Source organism: Hevea brasiliensis, chromosome 7, assembly GCF_030052815.1.
Source record: "Hevea brasiliensis isolate MT/VB/25A 57/8 chromosome 7, ASM3005281v1, whole genome shotgun sequence".
In the NCBI taxonomy this organism is placed as follows: Eukaryota; Viridiplantae; Streptophyta; class Magnoliopsida; order Malpighiales; family Euphorbiaceae; genus Hevea; species Hevea brasiliensis.
In genome coordinates this window covers 104965148-104983802 of record NC_079499.1, presented here as the reverse complement: position 1 = coordinate 104983802, position 18655 = coordinate 104965148, and the positions used below count along the sequence as shown (strand labels likewise).

Sequence of the window (18655 nt, the reverse complement as noted above, 5' to 3'; positions counted from 1 at the left end):
AGAAAATAAATAATTTTAGCTGAAATTAAACCGAATGAAATCAGTATGTTTCAATTCAATTTTGATTTAATTTAAAATTATTTTTAATCAATTTTGTTAAGAAGGAACAAAAGCAGAAAATCTATTTATGTTTTTGTTTCTTTTTCAATTTTTCTTTCGTAATTTACTTTGTTTTCTTGTGGGTATGTTGTTAAGGTTATCACTCCATTCCTGTCGTTGATTGTTACAACTCTAGAATGTTAATGTCCCTTTTGTTCTTGCGGTTGTGTTGCTTAAGGTTACATACTTCTATCTCATACTACTCACTGGACTAGCCACAGTCCAATAATAACCGAAGTAGTTGAATCTTTAAATCAAATTAAAATTAAATCAAAATCAATCAATTTAATTTGAACCAAAATCATTTTAGAAAGATGAAAAAAAAAAAACTATCAATAAATTTATTCAAAACCGAATCAAATAACATTGACTAGAAATCAAACAGAGACTAGAAACTGAATCGAAACAGAAATCAATACTAAGGTTGACCCTCCGAAACTGGCTATTGCACCGAAACCAGCGGTCTGGTAGCCACCCCGAGCGAAGACAGGATGGCAAAACCTGATCCTGCCCATTAGTACCATTCCCAAGTTCTTGAAAGCTATTTCCCATGGCAACCAATCACTCACCACAATCTCCATGCAAGTATAAATTGCAAATAAGCGAAAGTCTTCATTGTATCTTAACAGTAATTAGTTTTTGACTTCAACGGGTTATCACTCAGCAAGAGCAATATTCAATGTACATAAACAGAGGTTTAGAGAAAATGAGAGAAATCACGGCATTCCTATATTACAAGTAATTTCCAATTCATGTAAAACAGTAACCAAAAGAATAATAATTTCTTCAGGATTAGGTGGAGAACCACCACCACTAAAGTTAGGATATGAAAATGTGGCATTAATATGAGAGGAATTCGCATCAGCAACAACTGCTCGTTGATGCATCAGTTTGTGGCGGCTTCTCTTTAAAGATGTTCGTTTTTAAGCCCTTGGAGCCCTCAGCTAAGAGGCTAGGCGTATCCAAAATCTGCATACAGTCACCACATCGCCATTATTCAAGCTATCACTCATAGAATTAGAGCAACAAATGAAAAAAGTTCAAACCATATTCAACTGCCTCAAGTTGCATTTTATTTGGACACAACAAAAAATAAAGAAAGAGAAAAAAAATCACAGCCCACTTTTACGTGGAAGTTTATTTCCAATTCCAGGAACATAGATGCACATACATAATATACATCTAGTAAAAAACCGGTTGAAACAGATACAGAAAGCAAGGCAAATTTGTCATATCCTTACCTTTAAAACAAGCTCTTCAAAACACTGCTGCACGTTAACGCGAGTTTTAGCACTGCATTCAATAAAAAGGCATCCATATTCCCTGGCAAAATTTATGCCTTCTTTTTTCGTTACAACCCGTTCACTGTCCTGAAACCAAAAAAAAAAAAAAAAAAAAAAAGAAAAATCTACATATTCATGGGAAATTCAACCACATACAGACAAACAAAAATAAAACCACCATACCATGTTTTGAATATCATTTCAAAAATAGCGTCATGCTCAGATATGAGAAATTATAAATAACGTGCTGAACAATCTCAAATACAATTGTGATCCAAAACATACCCAAGTCGATTTGATGTGGATTACTTCAATTAGTTGCCTTGGTGCCAGGAAAAGTAGGTAAACATGAAAGCAAAAAGATAAAGCCCCCCAAAGAGAACACTCTTGTCATACAACAACTCAACTCAACTCAACTAAGCCTTTTATCCCAAGAGTTTGGGGTCGGCTATATGGATTCTCTTTCTCCATTCTAAACGATTTTAGATTAAATCCTAAAAAATGTATAATGCTTCTAAGTTATGTTGTACTACTCTTCCCCAAGTCAGTTTAGGTCTACCCCTTCAATGATATTACAAATTACAAAGCAATTCAATATTATTCCAAGGGTTACAGACTTGGCATCTTATATGAGAAGTGATTGTTTTGTATGATAAGTAGAAATGATAATTTTTTGCTCAGGCAAAAAATTTCTTTTTTTTTTCCCTCAATTTATATTGTCAAACTTCAAGCTATGCATGCAGGAAGACTACAAGAAGAAGAGACCAGATCATAATGCTCTAAGGATTAAAACCATTTGACCCAGTGATTTAAATACCTTGTAAGTGTTCTCATAAAACATTCCAACCCTATACAGGGCAAGTACAAATTTTTACCTCTTAGACTACAAGCATTTAAAAAATTAAGCCTCTTCCACTCCTTCAAATGATAGTAAAATTGTTTGTACTGGTATTCTATATACAAGCACAAACAACTAAAATAGGGCAATCAATTCTACAAAAAAAAAAAAAGGCAATCAATATGGAAAACGAATATGTGCATGTATGAGAGAGAGAGAGAGAGAGAGAGAGAGAGAGAGAGCAGAGCACAAGATATAGCATGAATGTCCCAATAATTTCCCTTTTCTCACAAGAAATGAAGCAGCCATATTTAAGTAGGATATCACCACAGCCTGCAAATCTCACAAAATTACCTTGTCAACCTTGTTTCCAACAAGCATCTTGATGCAGTCTTGATTTGTTGAATATAGGTCAATTTCCTTCGCCCATACATCAGAAAGGTTAGTGAATGTGTCTCGCCTAGTTACATCATAGACTGTTGAATCAAGATACAAAATCAGGAATTTTTGACAAGTTGCATAAGTGTGTTTCATGAAACAATGCACAAACATCAACTGGTGCAAACATGCTGCCACATGCATTCATAGGCAATGATGTATTTGCAACTGTTGCATGCATGCTTATGTATGTATATATAGAATTTGAAAGGGCGGATGCATATGCAGAAAGTCATGTAAAAACCACACCAACATGACAGCAGAACTCCAGAACCAGGAGATAACAAGATATAACATGATGTCTTGCAAATATGATAAAACAAAAATGAACGCTAGCAGGGAGAATGTTGACAATTTATTCATTGATTTGTGTGACTAAAGCCCTCAATCAAAGACATAGCTTTCAGAATTTTATAGTTCTAAAATTAAGGTGAGTTTTTTAAGAAATGGCAAATGAAATTGGTGATTGTTCAAAATAGGACTTTAATCAATTGATTTCAAAGCCCTGAGCTTATATCCATTACCATATGAACTGCGTTGGTAAAGCAAATAATTGAGCATAAATCAGTATCAATACTGATGATGACTTTGTTACATTGTGTTAAAACTTATATTAAGATTGTATATAAACACTCCAATTGTCCTCCTTTTAATAGCTGATTTAAAGAAATAATAAACTGATCAGCGAAGGTGATGAAACAAAAATCACAGAACCATGTTTCTTCAGGCTTGCTAACATTTTGACTCATCTTCATCCAAGGGACCAAAAAACACAGTGAATAGATTTTAGTTTAAATGAATTCGCCATTTATACTTCCACATCCATGTGTTCGAATGACACCCTTTACATTTCAACATTCCTTACATTCCTTCACATGCACAAAAGAGAAGCCACTGCAATTAATTCACAAAATTCAATGGAACTTTGATACGATTTCTAAAACTTTGTAATGAGGTTTAGCCAGAACATTGTTCATAATAAACCTAATAAATAAGGAACTGTAAAAGTAAAAGAAAGGGGAAGTACCCATGATAATCCCTTGGGCACCTCTGTAATATGAACTTGTCAGTGTTCTAAATCTCTCTTGACCAGCTGCATGATGAAAGGTACAGCATCAGTGGGTTAGACCTGGTCCAGATCGAACCTTCCTTTTCATGGAGAATAAGTTAAGACGAAACTAATTGAACATAGTAAAACAAACACAAAAGGTAGCAAGGTAGCAAAATCCTATTCTACAAAGAGAGTAAGTCATGTTAAGGCCAGCAGCAAAATAAATGGAAATCAGCATACAACTGTACCACAATAATTTAATTAGTTTAATGTTAATCATGAGGACATGATACAGAACAAAGTTATGTTAAAATGATACGTGACAAGACAAAGGCAACAGCATTTTAGTTACAACATTAAAAAAAGTTTGCTACTGGAGGTATGCTTTGAGCCAGTACATTTCCAACTTAAACTGACCACTAAAGCAGAGGAGAAAAGCATCAATATGTGAAGTTAATTTATCACTTCTGTTCAGATTAGTCGCAAAACTTAATTCGTTTCAATTTATTAATCATTCTTTGGTTTTATCTTCAATTACGTCATTGATGCCCAGACATCTGTCAAATCCATTAACAGGAAATGAAACCCAACATGACAAACATGTAAAACGAAAATTTGAGAAGTTGAACCACAGGGTTTAAACATGGCAGACGTGGCAACTAAAAAGAAGGGCAAAGCACATGCCAGTTTTGTCAAAGCAATTAAAAAAAAAAAAGAAAGAAAGGTTCTTTAATCTCTATCTTCTCCAATTAAAAATTAAAAAGAAAGAAAGAAAGATAGAAGAAGGATATAGCTAGCTAATGCTCAAATTTCATACACAAAACAAACCCCTTGAAGATTCCCCAGGAAGCCACACTACAAGAGTTTATTTAACTTTGTACATACTTTTACAGAAACAGGAATAATTCAGGTAAGAGCAGATAGAAGATAATCTTATGTCCTGTCACTTAAACATATTATATATTTTTGTTCTAAAAAAAATTATTGAAAGCAGCAAGATATGCTAAATTCTAACAATCACTTGAATTAGCAATGATTCAACTGATTTCTAATATTCTACTACTATACCAATAACAGATATACTACTACTATAAAACCTTTATAATATAAATTGAATATGCACCAAGTTAAAATCTAAAAGTAAAGCAGGAAATAACACAAAACAAAGCCACAACCTTAGGGGCTTAGACAAGTATCACACAATAGCACAAAGTTGGGCAGTTGGAGTCACCTGTATCCCAAATTGCAAGTTTGAGCTTTTTGCCCCCAATATTGACATATTTTACTTTAAAATCAACACCTATGTCAGAAAAGCAAAGAACAAAATGAGAATCTCAAGGAAAAGCCACTTGCAAAATCAATGTATCCACCAAAACGGCTGATGATCACAACAGAATATGTTTATAACCTTGCACAGCACAACAAAAGAGAACATTTGCAAAGATTTGAAGAACAATTTAATAGTGAATATCTTACTTTCATGACACAAAAAAAAAAAAAAAATTTGAAAGGCACCTGTAGTTCAGCCAAATCTACAATTCAAGAATAGTCCATTTCATTTCTCATGCAGAGAAACCCATTTATCTGACCAAAAAGCTGAAAAGGACACTTTGCATCGTATCTAATAAACATCGCAGGAGGAAAAAAGTTTGAGGTTTGTAACTTAATTTCACCAGTTAAAATCCCTAGAAGAAACAACCCCCTCCCCACCACAAAAAAAAAAAAAAAAGGGAACAAGTTAATGGCAATTCATTCTTCCCTAGCTAGGCAAAAAAAATTAATAAATGAGATTCAATGTATATGAGCAACATTTTCGATTTCTACAAAATAAGACATACAATTCGTCACAGGTGAAAACATGTTACAATATCTTAACGTCAATGGTACTCACCGATAGTAGGAGAGAGATCTTCAAAGGTATCAGAAGTGAAGCTCAAAAGAAGGCTACTCTTTCCAACACCAGAATCCCCAATCATCAACAACTTGAACAAGTAATCAAACTCTGGCTGACTCGAACTCGAATCCATTCAAATAATTCTCTCAACCAGCTAAAGCCAAAATGGGGCGTAATTCACCCCCAAAAAAAAAACCTACAATAAGAAAACAAAATCCCAAACAAAAATAAATAAATTAAAACAAAAAAAGAAAAGAAAATCCTTCATTTGACAGTGACATTGTGATTCCAATTAAACAGAAAGAAGTAAACAAGAGATCAGGCAATAAAAGCTAGACAAAACAGCATCAGTCTCACATCTATAAGGCAAAATTTCAAAAAAGAAAATGAGTAAATTCTAAAATTCAAATCTAAATATAAGAAGATATTAACAATTCTCAGTCATTAGATCAAGCAAAAGCCATAGCAGCAACTACAACTAAATCCCCCAGATTCATAACATATGAGATTATATACCTTAAATTTGATGGAATTGATGGATCGTAACAATTGATGATACGAGTGATGAAAATCTGGAAACGAAGAGGGACAGAGAGCACATAACCCAATCACGAACGCTGCATTTGGAAGGGAAAGACCACTGTTAAATGTTAATCGGGGACATAAAAGGAATTTTGCGGAACAACATTTTTCTCCCCTAAAACGCTGCCGTAATTTTTTTTTTTTTTCAGATCCACAGATATTGAATATATAATCATATTTTTGCTCGATTTATAAATTAATCTTTAAATTATTAGAAAAAAGTTTCGTGTATTTTTAATATTTTATTTTTATTCATTACATCCTTAAATTTATATTTTAACTTATAACATTTTTTTATAACTAATTAATATAATTTTTAATAAAATAATTAAATATATGGTTAATTTATTTTTTTTTTACCTTGTAATGAAATAAAATTGATAATTTGAGTAGAGAAACTTGTGCTTATTGATTATAAAAGTAAAAAAAAAAAATTTAAAAATATAAAAAACTAGGGGCATAATTAGACAATCATCCGACTTGATTTGGACTATAACTGACTCAATTAAAATCAAATGAAATTGATTATATTTGAATTTGATTAACATCATCTTGAATTATATTAGCTTGATTTTAATTTGATGTGATTTTTAATTAAAATTAGATTTTTTATTTTTAAAAAATAAATAATTGTTAAATTTATTAAACAAAATAAATCAAATTAAAATCGAATGAAAGTAAAATTAAAACCAAAATTATACCAAAATTAAAATAGAAAATGAGCCTCTCGTTTCTAAATATTAGAATACTTAATATTATTTTAAATACTTTTTCAGAATGAAAGATTAAAAGATAATAATGAGTAAAATATTCATAAAAATTATTATATTTAAATTTTAATTCAATTAATTCTCCTAAAATTAAAATTCACACTAAACTCGTTTGAAATTTTCTTAACTATTTAAACTCATATCAAATGTAATTATTAAAATTTAAAAATTATCTTATCTCATTTAATTTTATATATTTTAATTAATAATTTAAATAAAATTATTTTTATTAATAATTTATATTTTAAAATTTTAATAATTTTATAAAATATTTAAATCTTATTTACTTTAAAATTAGAATTTAGGTAAATGGATGTTCACAAAAATCCCACAAGTTGTCATCCTAAGATTGACGGGTGAACTGCTAGACTAAGACAACCCAAGAGTGGGCAGTGAAAGGCAAGGCAAGGTGAACAAGAAAGAGCAGGGAACTGAAAATCATTCTCGCCCCGTCACTCAGCGGACAGGACTTTCCTCTCAGGTTTGGTGAAAATTGCCATCTCTACCAAATTCACCTGGGTTGATACATCTTCGTTTTCTTTTTCTGCTTGGGAGGCTTTAAGCCCAATAATAGCTTTAAGCAAACCACTGAACTAAATCCAGGCAACTGATACTCAAGGCATTGATATATATATAAGATATCTAACAAAAGTTTAATGGCTATATACTAGTTTAATGGCTATTTTCATTCATAATTAATGACTGAAAATGATATCACTAAAATAGATAATTACAGAAATTTTGCATATTGTTTACACCTTACAAGATAAACTAGCATCGATTTGATAATAAGAGACTCCCATTTCAAATTGAGAAATACTTGTATAGAATAGACTATGCTTGTAGTTGCTCCATTCGGACATTGGCTGCCTTTAAAGGAGCATACCCCAAAAGATAAGCGTCAAGATGATCTGATAAGGAGGGCTTATCAATATTCTCATGGTGATAGGATTTGCACACAAAGTAGAGAACTGTTTGGATCACAAGCCAAAATAGAATCACCTTAAACAGCAACAAGAAGCAAAGGATTCCAATTCCAATTCTGATTCCCAAGTCTTGTGGCCATTCCAGCACCACAAATGCCTCAAAAAGAAGTTGAATTCCACCAAAACAAATCCCCAGCAAAATAAAAAGAGCCACTGCAACCCCAAGCTTACCCTTTATCAAGTTCCTGCTCTTGATCATGGCTTTGATCCCATAAATTTCCTCTAAAACAGAAATCACACTTGCCAAATGCCAAATTATGGTAATATACAAGAACCCAACACTGTAGAAAATCAAGAGAAGCACAAAAATCACAACTCCAAAGACAGTATTACCTCCATGAAGGACCACCCACAAGATAATTACTGCCGCTGCTATAACATTATAGATAAAAACTATAGCAAAACTCCACAGAAAAGTGACCATAAGCCTCTTCCAAACTCTTGGCACCACGCTCATCACCTTCTTGAAGGTGATTGGCTTTGAAGTATATATGCAAGCAATAGTATAAACAACTGCAGAAGTAGAGAGAAGGGAAAGTATCAGAAGGACAATGAAGTAGGCGATCTTGAAAAGCCAGAAGGCAATCCATTCGGAGGAGATTTTATGGGAATTTTTGTGATGGAGTCCGTTGCCATATTCTAAGCTATCTTCAATCTTGAAGAAAAGGACCTGGGAGATTTGGATATGAGCAAGGAAGAGGAAGGAGAGAGGAAGAATAAAAGCAAGGGTGATCTGGCTAAAAATTTTTCTCCAAGAAACTATAATCTTGAAGGATTCTTTCAAGATTCCAAAGAACCCAAGAAACTGAAGCTCTTGTTGCTCTCCGTCCATGGTGAACTCTCTGCACAAAGAGAATGAGTGATACAAGGATGTGCAAGGGATTTTAATTTAAAGACAAGAGTGGACTTTGATTTGACCAATTACCCTTGGTTTTCCTCTGAATTACAGTTGAACTAATTTAGTATTCACAACTTCTGGAGGGTGTAAATGTAATGATATACAGGAGTCTTGGTGTAGGCGATCCAAATTTAGTACGCTGAAAGATGCTGCTTTTTTATTATTATTTTATTTTTGAGTTTACGAGATGCAATGTTATGCTCCCCATCACTTTCCTAAATAAAATTTAAAATTTTGATATTAATTGTAATTTGTATCGCAAATTTATTTTTATTTTAAATGAATAAAAAATGTGATCGAACATAAAAATACATCACAACAGGTTTAATTCACATTTATTAAATATATTTTACATACTAATTTTCCAAATTTAAAATTTAAAGATAGAATAATAAAATAAATATAGTGTATTTAGTTAAAAAAAAAAAAAAAAGAGGAAAGTCCAAGACTTGTAATGAATGCATTTGGTCCGAGTCCACGCGTTTTTTTCATTTTTCAATTTATGTGGACCACAATCGTCACCAAGTCTACGCGTCAATAAACAGAGAGATACTTTCTGCAATAGCAAGAAATGCCTTCTTCCGCGAAACTCAGACTTCTTGCGAGTATTGTCATTCCGTTCGAATTGAATCGAATCGAATTAAATTATAAAAATTAAATTTTATATTTTAAAAATTAAATTAAATTAAAATTAATAAAAAATTAAATTAAATTAAATTATTCTATTTTAATTTAATTTAATTTAAATTAATTGATTTTAATTTTTAATTAATTTTTTAATTTAAATTTAATTTTTAAATTATTTAATTTAATTTTAATTTTGATTTGAACCTAATAATTATTAATTAATAAAATTAAATAATTAATATATATATATATAATTAAATATAATTCATAAATTTCTCATAAAAATAAATTAATTCAATGATTCGGTTTGATTTAAACATATAAATTATTATTCGATTCAGTTCGGTTTAATCGATTTTTTTCTCTTCAAAACAGAACCAAACCAAAATAACTTAAATTTTTATAATGTAAAACTAAACCAAATCGATTGAATTTTAAAATCGAACCGATTAAATCAAATTGACTCAATTCAATTCAATTTTTCAATTTGAACCGAAATCTACTCAGCCTTACTTGCAAGTAAGATGACAATCAATTACTCCATTTAACTTTGAATTCTATTATTATTCTTATATTTGGGCTCTCGCAGAAAATAATTTCTATTTCGTTATTTAGTATATGGTTTTTTTTTTGTACTCTTTTGTAATATAAATAGTATTAAAAATCTTTTTACATAAAAATATAAAAAGTTTATGACATTTAATATCTCATATTAATTTTTTATACATAATTTAATATTTAATCTAATATTTAAAAAAAATCTTATATTTATATTGAATTCGAAATATCATGTCATTATTATTTAATATTTATATTTTATATGACGAAGACATACTTTTTTTTTCTTCAAATATAAATTTATTGGCGCCAATCATAAAATAATGCTATACGTTTGATAATTTTTCTTTTGATCAAAATAAAAGATCTCATCGAAACAACTAATTGAAACAATTAATTTTATGCATATTGTTTGTACATCAGATCATACAAATTATAGTATTATAAATAGTTATTCCGAATATTACCCATATATTAAGAGAGTTTATCAATAAATACAAATTTTTTTATCTAGCTTTATATATATATATATATATATATATATATATATATATATATATATATATATATATTAAAATTTATAAAATAAAAAATAATTTTTTCTTTTCAAAAGAAAAAATCTCAACATGGCTAAGTCAAATCTTATGTAAATATTATTTTTAAATTCAATCAAATACTACCCAAACTCATTTCAATAAAATTTATTCAGCTTGAGTACTTAAAAAATATTCTATCAATTGTCAATCTCTACTTAAGAGTCCTTAAAAAATTATGATATCCTACAAAAACCTAAATAATATTTTGGTATGTAAATTAATTTAAAATTTAAATTAAATTATTTATATCTATTTTAAACAGATTATTACTAACCTCATTTAATTTTATATATTTTAATTAATTTATACAAATTAGTTTTTATTAATAAATTATATTTTAAAATTTTAAAATATTTAAAATTTATTTATTTAAAATACAATATTAAAAATATGAATATTATTGTATTTAATTAATTATTTACATAAACAAATTTAATTAATGAATGTTCAATATATAAAATTTGAATATAACCTAAACTGGATAAGGATATTATCTCATAAACTTAAATTAATTTCAAATTCGATTATATATCATTGAAAACTTATAATAATCAAAATATATAAGAACTATGCATCACTAACAAGGAAGACACACATCTTTTGATAAAATCATAACAATTTTATTAAAACATATTGAGTCTTTAGCTTTATAAAATTTTAAAAGATCAGTCTAGTCACCTAAAAACAGATAAATACTCTATTAAATGAACTTAAATTTATTTTTTCAATTAACTAAGAAAATATGCATACATTCGGGACAGACAACCCGTTGAGAAGCTATAGCGCATATCTCTATGTAGAAATGGATAGAAAAAGTTCTAATTAGGTATTATGATTTGCATTTGCTCCATGGCGACGTCGGCTGCTCCTGAAGTACCCTCTTCAAGAAAAGACTCAGGGTGGGCCGATAAAGAGGACGTATCAATGTTCTCCTAGTGATGGGATTTGCACACAAAGTAGAGAACTGTTTGCATTACAAGCCCAAACATTATAACCACAGACGTCAACAAACAACAAAGGATTCCAATTCCAATTTTGGGTGCCAACTTCTTCCCCAGCAGCACACATTTCTCTAAAAGGATTTCAATTCCAGCCAAACAAATTCCCCACAAAATAAAAAGAGCAACAATAACTCCAGTCTTGCCCTTTATCACATTCTTACTCTTGGCCATAGCTTTCATTCCATAAATGTCCTCTAAAACAGAAACCGCAACAGCCAAATGCCAAACAATGCTAATATAAAATATCCCAACAGTATATAAAATCAAGAGAAGCGCAAGAATCTCAAGAATATCATGTAATGCATCATAATCACTTACATTATTAAGGACCACCAACAAGATGATTACTACAGCTACAAAAATAACACTATACAAGGAAACAATGGCAGAACTGTTATAAATAGCTTGTATGTTAGATAGTATAGAGAGAAATAATTTCTATATTGTTAAAATATAAGAAAGTGAAGGAATGGCAAGAGTGAAATATGTATAGAATTATATATATATATATAATTCAATATATATTATTCTATTATGGCACTTGACAAGTATATGTGTGAAATAAAATAATTATCATATTGTAATTTTCGTAAATAAATTACGAACAGATGTGTTTATTAACAAGTAGATGTGTCTGTTAATAAACAGACATATCAGTTTTATACAAACAGTCACAACTGTTTGTATAGATGTCTGTTAATAAACAGACATATCTATTCTATACAAAAGTCATAACTATTGTATAGGTGTCTATTAATAAACAGATATGTCTATACAAATAGTCACAACTATTTGTATAGGTAGCTTTTAATAAACAGACATGTCTATTACACAAATAGTTGTATCTATTGGAGATAGACAGATGTGTCTATTTAGTAAAGGTGCCTTGACTTTTCATTCTTTATAAATGTAGAAGAGTTTTTCAATCCAGAGATATACTACTTCTACTTCTTCTTCTTTTCTTCTAGTCTCTCTAAATTCAGTTCGTATAAAAAGTTCTTAAGGGAAATCTTTAGGAGTTGCTGTCTGCAGATTTCAGGCTTTGTTGTATCCTGGAGGTATATTGCCATAACCTTGCAGCAATCTAGTGGGGGCAATTAATACCTTAAAGATAATGATTCATCACGCCTCAAAGCCTACTCTACACCCACTGCCTCAACAATTTTAAGGTATTAATTGCAATAGAGTCTAAGGCTGTTTCCGTGATGAATCAAGAGTTCATGAAACTTGATCATTTTAAGGAACAAATTATGTTCACTGAGAAGGTAAAATAGATCAGGAAAAGAAGATGAATTGCCATGCAGAGGTCATATTCTCAACAACTCATTAGATAGGCTATAAGATTTGTTTACCTCTGTCAAGTCTCCAAAAGAAATTTGGAATTCGTTAGAATTCGAATATAATATAGAAAAAAAAGGTATGGATAAATTTCTCATTATGAAATATTTTGAATTCTAAATACTTGATAATATGTCTGAAGAAATATAAGGTTATATTATGATGCTAAAGCTCATGGTGAATGTGATAAAGAAGGTAATAAGATTTATGTGCATAAGTCGAAAAACACTTTTATATGCATAAATCCTAATTCATATTAATTGTGTCTATCACTAACTAGGTGGGGATATTGTTAAAAATATTAGTGATAATAAAATTTGTCTCATTTTAAAAGAGTTATGTATGTTCATTAAAAGGCATCAAAATGAACTATTCATTACCGATAGCTATATTTGTTTTAAAAGGTGTAAATGAACAAATATAATTGTTCTAAAAGATACAAAGTGAATAGGTGTATCTGTTCTAAGAGGTATAAGTGAATAGTTGTATCTATTCTAAGATGTATAAGTGAACAGTTGTATCTGTTCTAAGAGGTATAAGTGAACGGTTGTATATGTTCTAAGAGGTATAAGTGAATAAATATAATTATGCTAAGAGATACAAAGTGAATGGTTGTATCTGTTCTAAGAGGTATAAATGAATGGTTGTATCTGTTCTAAGAGGTATAGGTGAATAGTTGTATCTATTCTAAGATGTATAAGTGAACAGTTGTATCTGTTCTAAGAGGTATAAGTGAACAGTTGTATATGTTCTAAGAGGTATAAGTGAATAAATATAATTATGCTAAGAGATACAAAGTGAATGGTTTTATCTGTTCTAAGAGGTATAAATGAATGGTTGTATCTATTCTAAGAGGTATAAATGAACGGTTGTATATGTTCTAAAAGGCATAAGTGAACAGATGTAATTGTTCTAAGAGATACAAAGTGAACGGTTATATCTGTTGTAAAAGGTATAAGTGAACAGATGTAATTGTTCTAAGAGATACAAAGCAAACGATTGTATTTATTCTAAAAGGTGTAAGTGAACAGATGCAATTATTCTAATAGATACAAAGTGAACTATTGTATATGTTTGAAGAGATGCAAATGCTTTATAAATAGTAGTTTGGAACAAAAATCTATTAACTTTTCTTTTTTGTCTCTTCTCTTCATTTTTACCGACAATCAACATTATTATTCTTTAATTTATTCTTGGAAGAATTTTAAAATTGCTGTCTAGATTTATATTTTGGTTATTATCCTTGAGGGATCTGCCTAAAACTACCCAGCTATAACATAGTGGGGGTTTTACTCTTTTTCAATTTCATTATATTGAGGGACGTAAATATTCCATATGATATTTATTACAAATTGACTGGAAATTTTGGTAGAATAATTGTTCAAATTGAGTGTGCTAGTGCTATTGGTAGCTTAATGTATGTTATGCATTGCACTACTCCTGATATTGCTTTTGCAATGTATAAATTGTCAAGATATACTAATAATCCTAGTGTGGAATATTGAAAAGAAATTTCAAGGATTTTTGGATATTTAAAAAATGAATTATAAACTATAGATTATTCTGTGATAAGTTTCCAATTGTGCTAAAACCATATAAAGAGTTGTATCTATGCAAAGATTTATGTCCCTTGGCCAAAAGATGTAACTAAATGAAAAGATGCAATTCTTCTAAATAGTTACAGGCATGAAGAGATGAACTAATTGGCTAAAAGGTTGGTACATTTTGAGTAGTAAAAATAAGAGCCTTACAAGTCATTTGTAAGAAGTGACAAAAGAACAAATGAGTATGCATTTGTGTGTGTGTGCAAGTTTAGCTTGGTTCTTTATTGTTGGATACTCTCATTTTAAACAAGTTATGGAGCAATTTATTTCTGCAAATAAGGTACAAACCTAGACTGTGAATTATTTATGCAGTTCATGTTATAAACATGTGATTATATGGTTGACTAGTGAAACAAATATGGTTGAAGATCCTAAAGTGTTATAAATACCAATTGGATATGTATTACCAAGGATAATAAGTCAACTTTTGGTTGGGTGTCCACTTTAGGTGGAGGTTTTGTTTCTTGGGCATCAAAGAAACAAACTTGTATAACTTATTCTACGGTAGAATCCGAATTTATAACTTTGGCTAATGTAGGTAAAGAAGTAGAATGGCTGAGAAACTTGTTATCGAATATTAAGTTGTGGCCACAACCTGTGCTATCTATTTCTTTATATTGTGATAGTCAAATCATGATGGTTAAAGCTTATAGTAAAATATACAATTGAAAGTATATATATATAAGCTTAAGACATGAAAATATAAGACAATTAGTCTCTAATGGTGTTATTACCATGGTTATGTTAAATCCTATAATAATCTAGCAAATCCTTTAATAAAATGGCTCTCGAGAGTTATGATCATAAGCACATGTGCTGATTAGGATTTAGAATATTCCATTAAATTTACTAATGATGGGAACCCTACTTTATAGTATTATTACTAAATAAAGTTTAAAGGGTAACAACAAGTCATTAGTAAACAGTGTAATTAAAGTACTTAATGTACTAAGTTAATGGAATGAGGATGAGTGTTTATACTCTTAATGAAGTTTAAAATTATTACAAAGGAAACTTCACCTATATGAACATAGGAAGTGGTGCCGCTTCAACAAAAGTGAGAATAACATTTGTAAAAGTTAATGAAAACAGGAGGAAGCACAAGTCAAAATTAGTGATAAAATTTAGGACAAATTTTTAAGTTGAACTAATTGATTCGTGTGTGTAGTATTTCCGGTTCTATTTAATAGGAATCTAGGTTTAAGCTAAGGCCACCATGATTTCTTTAGAACTTTGAAATACTTACACTAAGGAAAAGTTTAAATTGAAAGATACTTTTCATTATGCATGAAACAATGGAATCTAACAATACAAGCTAAGTGGGGGATTGTTATAAATAGCTTGTATGTTAGATAGTATAGAGAGAAAGAATTTCAATATTGTTAAAATATAAGAAAGTGAAGGAATGGCAAGAGTGAAATATGTATAGAATTATATATATATATATATATATATATATATATATATATATATATATATAATTCAATATATATTATTCTATTATGGCACTTGACAAGTATATGTGTGAAATAAAATAATTATCATATTGTAATTTTCGTAAATAAATTATGAACAGATGTGTTTATTAACAAGTAGATGTGCATTAATAAGCAGACATATCGATTTTATACAAACAAATACAATGGCTTTGTATAGATGTCTGTTAATAAACAGACATATCTATTCTATACAAAAGTCATAACTATTGTATATGTGTCTATTAATAAACAGATATGTCTATACAAATAGTCACAACTATTTGTATAGGTAGCTTTTAATAAACAGACATGTCTATTACACAAATAGTTGTATCTATTGGAGATAGACAGATGTGTCTATTTAGTAAAGGTACCATAACTTTTCATTCTTTATAAATGTGGAAGAGTTTTTCAATCCAGAGATATACTACTTCTACTTCTTCTTCTTTTCTTCTAATCTCTCTAAATTCAGTTCGTATAAAGAGTTCTTAAGGGAAATCTTTAGGAGTTGCTGTCTGCAGATTTCAGGCTTTGTTGTATCCTGGAGGTATATTGCCATAACCTTGCAGCAATCTAGTGGGGGCAATTAATACCTTAAAGATAGTGATTCATCACGCCTCAAAGCCTACTCTACACCCACTGCCTCAACAAGAACTGCACCCATTTGTGAGCTTAAGTCTCCTCCAAATATTTGGCACCGCACTCTTCACCATCTTGAAGGTGATTGGCTTCGCAACGTGTATGAGTGCGACAGTATAAGCAACTGCAGAAGTACAGAAAATGGTAACGATTAGAAAGAGAGAGGAGTAGATGAAATTTAAGACCGAGGAGATGATCTTATGGGACAGGGAGGGCAGTTTCTCTAAGCTATTTTTTCCTAAAATAATTAATAAGTTGATGTTAGAAATTTATTGGAGCAATTAAGGAGAGAACAACTGACCAAAGGTTTTTCTCCATGAAAATATGATCTTGAAGGATTCTTTCAAGATTCCAAAGAACCCAAGAAACTGGAGCCGTTGCTGCTCTTTGTCCATGGTGATCTCTCTGCACAAAGAGAATGAGTGATGGAAGGATGTCCAATGGATTTTAATTTGGTATTCACAACTTTTGGAGGGTGTAAATGTAACGATATATAGGAGTCTTGGTGTGGGTGATATAAATTTAGTAATGTAAATTTTTATTATTATATTTAATCCAAAATCGTTTAAAGTGGAGAAAAAAAATTTATATAACTGACTCAAATAAATTTTTAAAATAAAAATTTAATTGAATTGAATAAATTTTTAAGTTTTTGAGATACAATGTTGTGCTCTTGTGCTACCTGTTTCTTTCTATGAAAACCATGAGGAAAATTTAAGTAATATTTGTGAATTTGAATATAATTTTTTTTAAGTATTTCATAGATATTTTCAATTCAATAGTTCAGGATTAATTATGTTTCCATTAAATCGACTCATCAAGGAATAAGGCTCTCCCAACAAGTATCTTCTTTAAAGCAAATTTCATTATAAAATTCACGTTTACCAATAAAACATAAATAAAAAAGTTATATTATAATAAAAAACTAAATTGCAATTTTAAAATGTTTAAAAATTTAAATGAATTTTTTTTTTAAATTTCACACTAGCTCTATCAAAATAAATAAAATTTAAAATTTTTATATTAATTTTCCATATTAATAAGATAGAATAATAAAATACATTAATATATTTATTTATTTAGGACAAATTAAAAAAAAAAAAAAAAAAAAGAGTCCAAGTCGTGTATTACAAGCCGATGAAGAGGACATGTCAATGTTCTCCTGGTGATGGGATTTGCACCCAAAGTAGAGAACTGTTTGCATTGCAAGCCCAGATATTATCAACACAGACATCAACAAGAAGCAAAGGATTCCAATTCCAATTTTGAGTGCCAACTTCTTCCCCAGCAGCACGCATACCTTAAAAAGATTTGAATTCCAACTAAACAAATTCCCCACAAAATAAAAGAGCAACAGCAACTCCAATCTTGCCCTTTATCAAGTTCTTGCTCTTGGCCATACCTTTCATCCCATAAATTTCCTCTAAAACAGAAACCACAATAGCCAAATTCGAAACAATACGGAGATAAACTTTTCCATAGTATTTAAATGTAAAGGATATCAAATTTGGACTATTTTTAGAAATTAAATAATTCACTTGATTGGTTAATAATGTAAAATCTCATGATATCACCCTATCTCAAAATAAATCACAGACACTAAAAATAGTAAATTACAGGGTTTTTTTTTATAATTTTCATTTTTTTTATTCATTGTTTGCTAATAATGCCATACTTGAGGCTACCACTTTGCCAACCACAGACCCGAAAATGAATGATAGTTTTCTATAATTTCCCATATAAAATAACCCAACACCATATAAAATTAAGAGCAGCACAAGAATCGCATATAATGAATGCCTTATATCTTTAATTATTACCATCACCATGATTACTTACATGATTATTAGGGACCACCAACAAGATGATAGCTCCTGCTGCAAAAATGATATTATACAAGGGAACAATGGCAGAACTGCATCCATTAGTGAGCTTAAGTCTCTTCCGAACATTAGGCATCGCACTCTTCACCATA

At 29.9% G+C, this 18655-nt stretch overlaps 2 protein-coding genes across 2 annotated transcripts; both read right to left on the bottom strand.

Moving 5' to 3' along the window:
- Positions 1 to 691: 691 nt before the first annotated feature.
- Positions 692 to 6312, bottom strand: LOC110644303 (ras-related protein RABC1). The gene is made up of 7 exons (XM_021797008.2): positions 6120 to 6312; positions 5601 to 5799; positions 4941 to 5009; positions 3686 to 3751; positions 2575 to 2696; positions 1341 to 1469; positions 692 to 1068 (listed from the first exon to the last, which is right to left on the bottom strand). The coding sequence occupies exons 2-7, from the start codon at positions 5734 to 5736 to the stop codon at positions 961 to 963; spliced, it is 630 nt and encodes a 209-aa protein (XP_021652700.1). The 5' UTR covers positions 5737 to 5799; positions 6120 to 6312; the 3' UTR covers positions 692 to 960.
- Positions 6313 to 7789: 1477 nt separating this feature from the next.
- LOC110644289 (uncharacterized) lies at positions 7790 to 8773 on the bottom strand. Its single transcript, XM_021796988.2, has one exon. The coding sequence runs from the start codon at positions 8771 to 8773 to the stop codon at positions 7790 to 7792; it is 984 nt and encodes a 327-aa protein (XP_021652680.2).
- Between the last annotated feature and the right edge of the window lie 9882 nt (positions 8774 to 18655).

Coding starts and splice junctions, on each gene's coding strand:
- LOC110644303 (XM_021797008.2), bottom strand. CDS start 5,736: ATGGATTCGAGTTCGAGTCAGCCAGAGTTTGATTACTTGTTCAAGTTG. Junction 5,010..5,600: donor AGATCTCTCTCCTACTATCG/GTGAGTACCATT, acceptor TTTCTGACATAG/GTGTTGATTTTAAAGTAAAA. Junction 2,697..3,685: donor TGCCCAAGGGATTATCATGG/GTACTTCCCCTT, acceptor TTGATTCAACAG/TCTATGATGTAACTAGGCGA.
- LOC110644289 (XM_021796988.2), bottom strand. CDS start 8,773: ATGGACGGAGAGCAACAAGAGCTTCAGTTTCTTGGGTTCTTTGGAATC.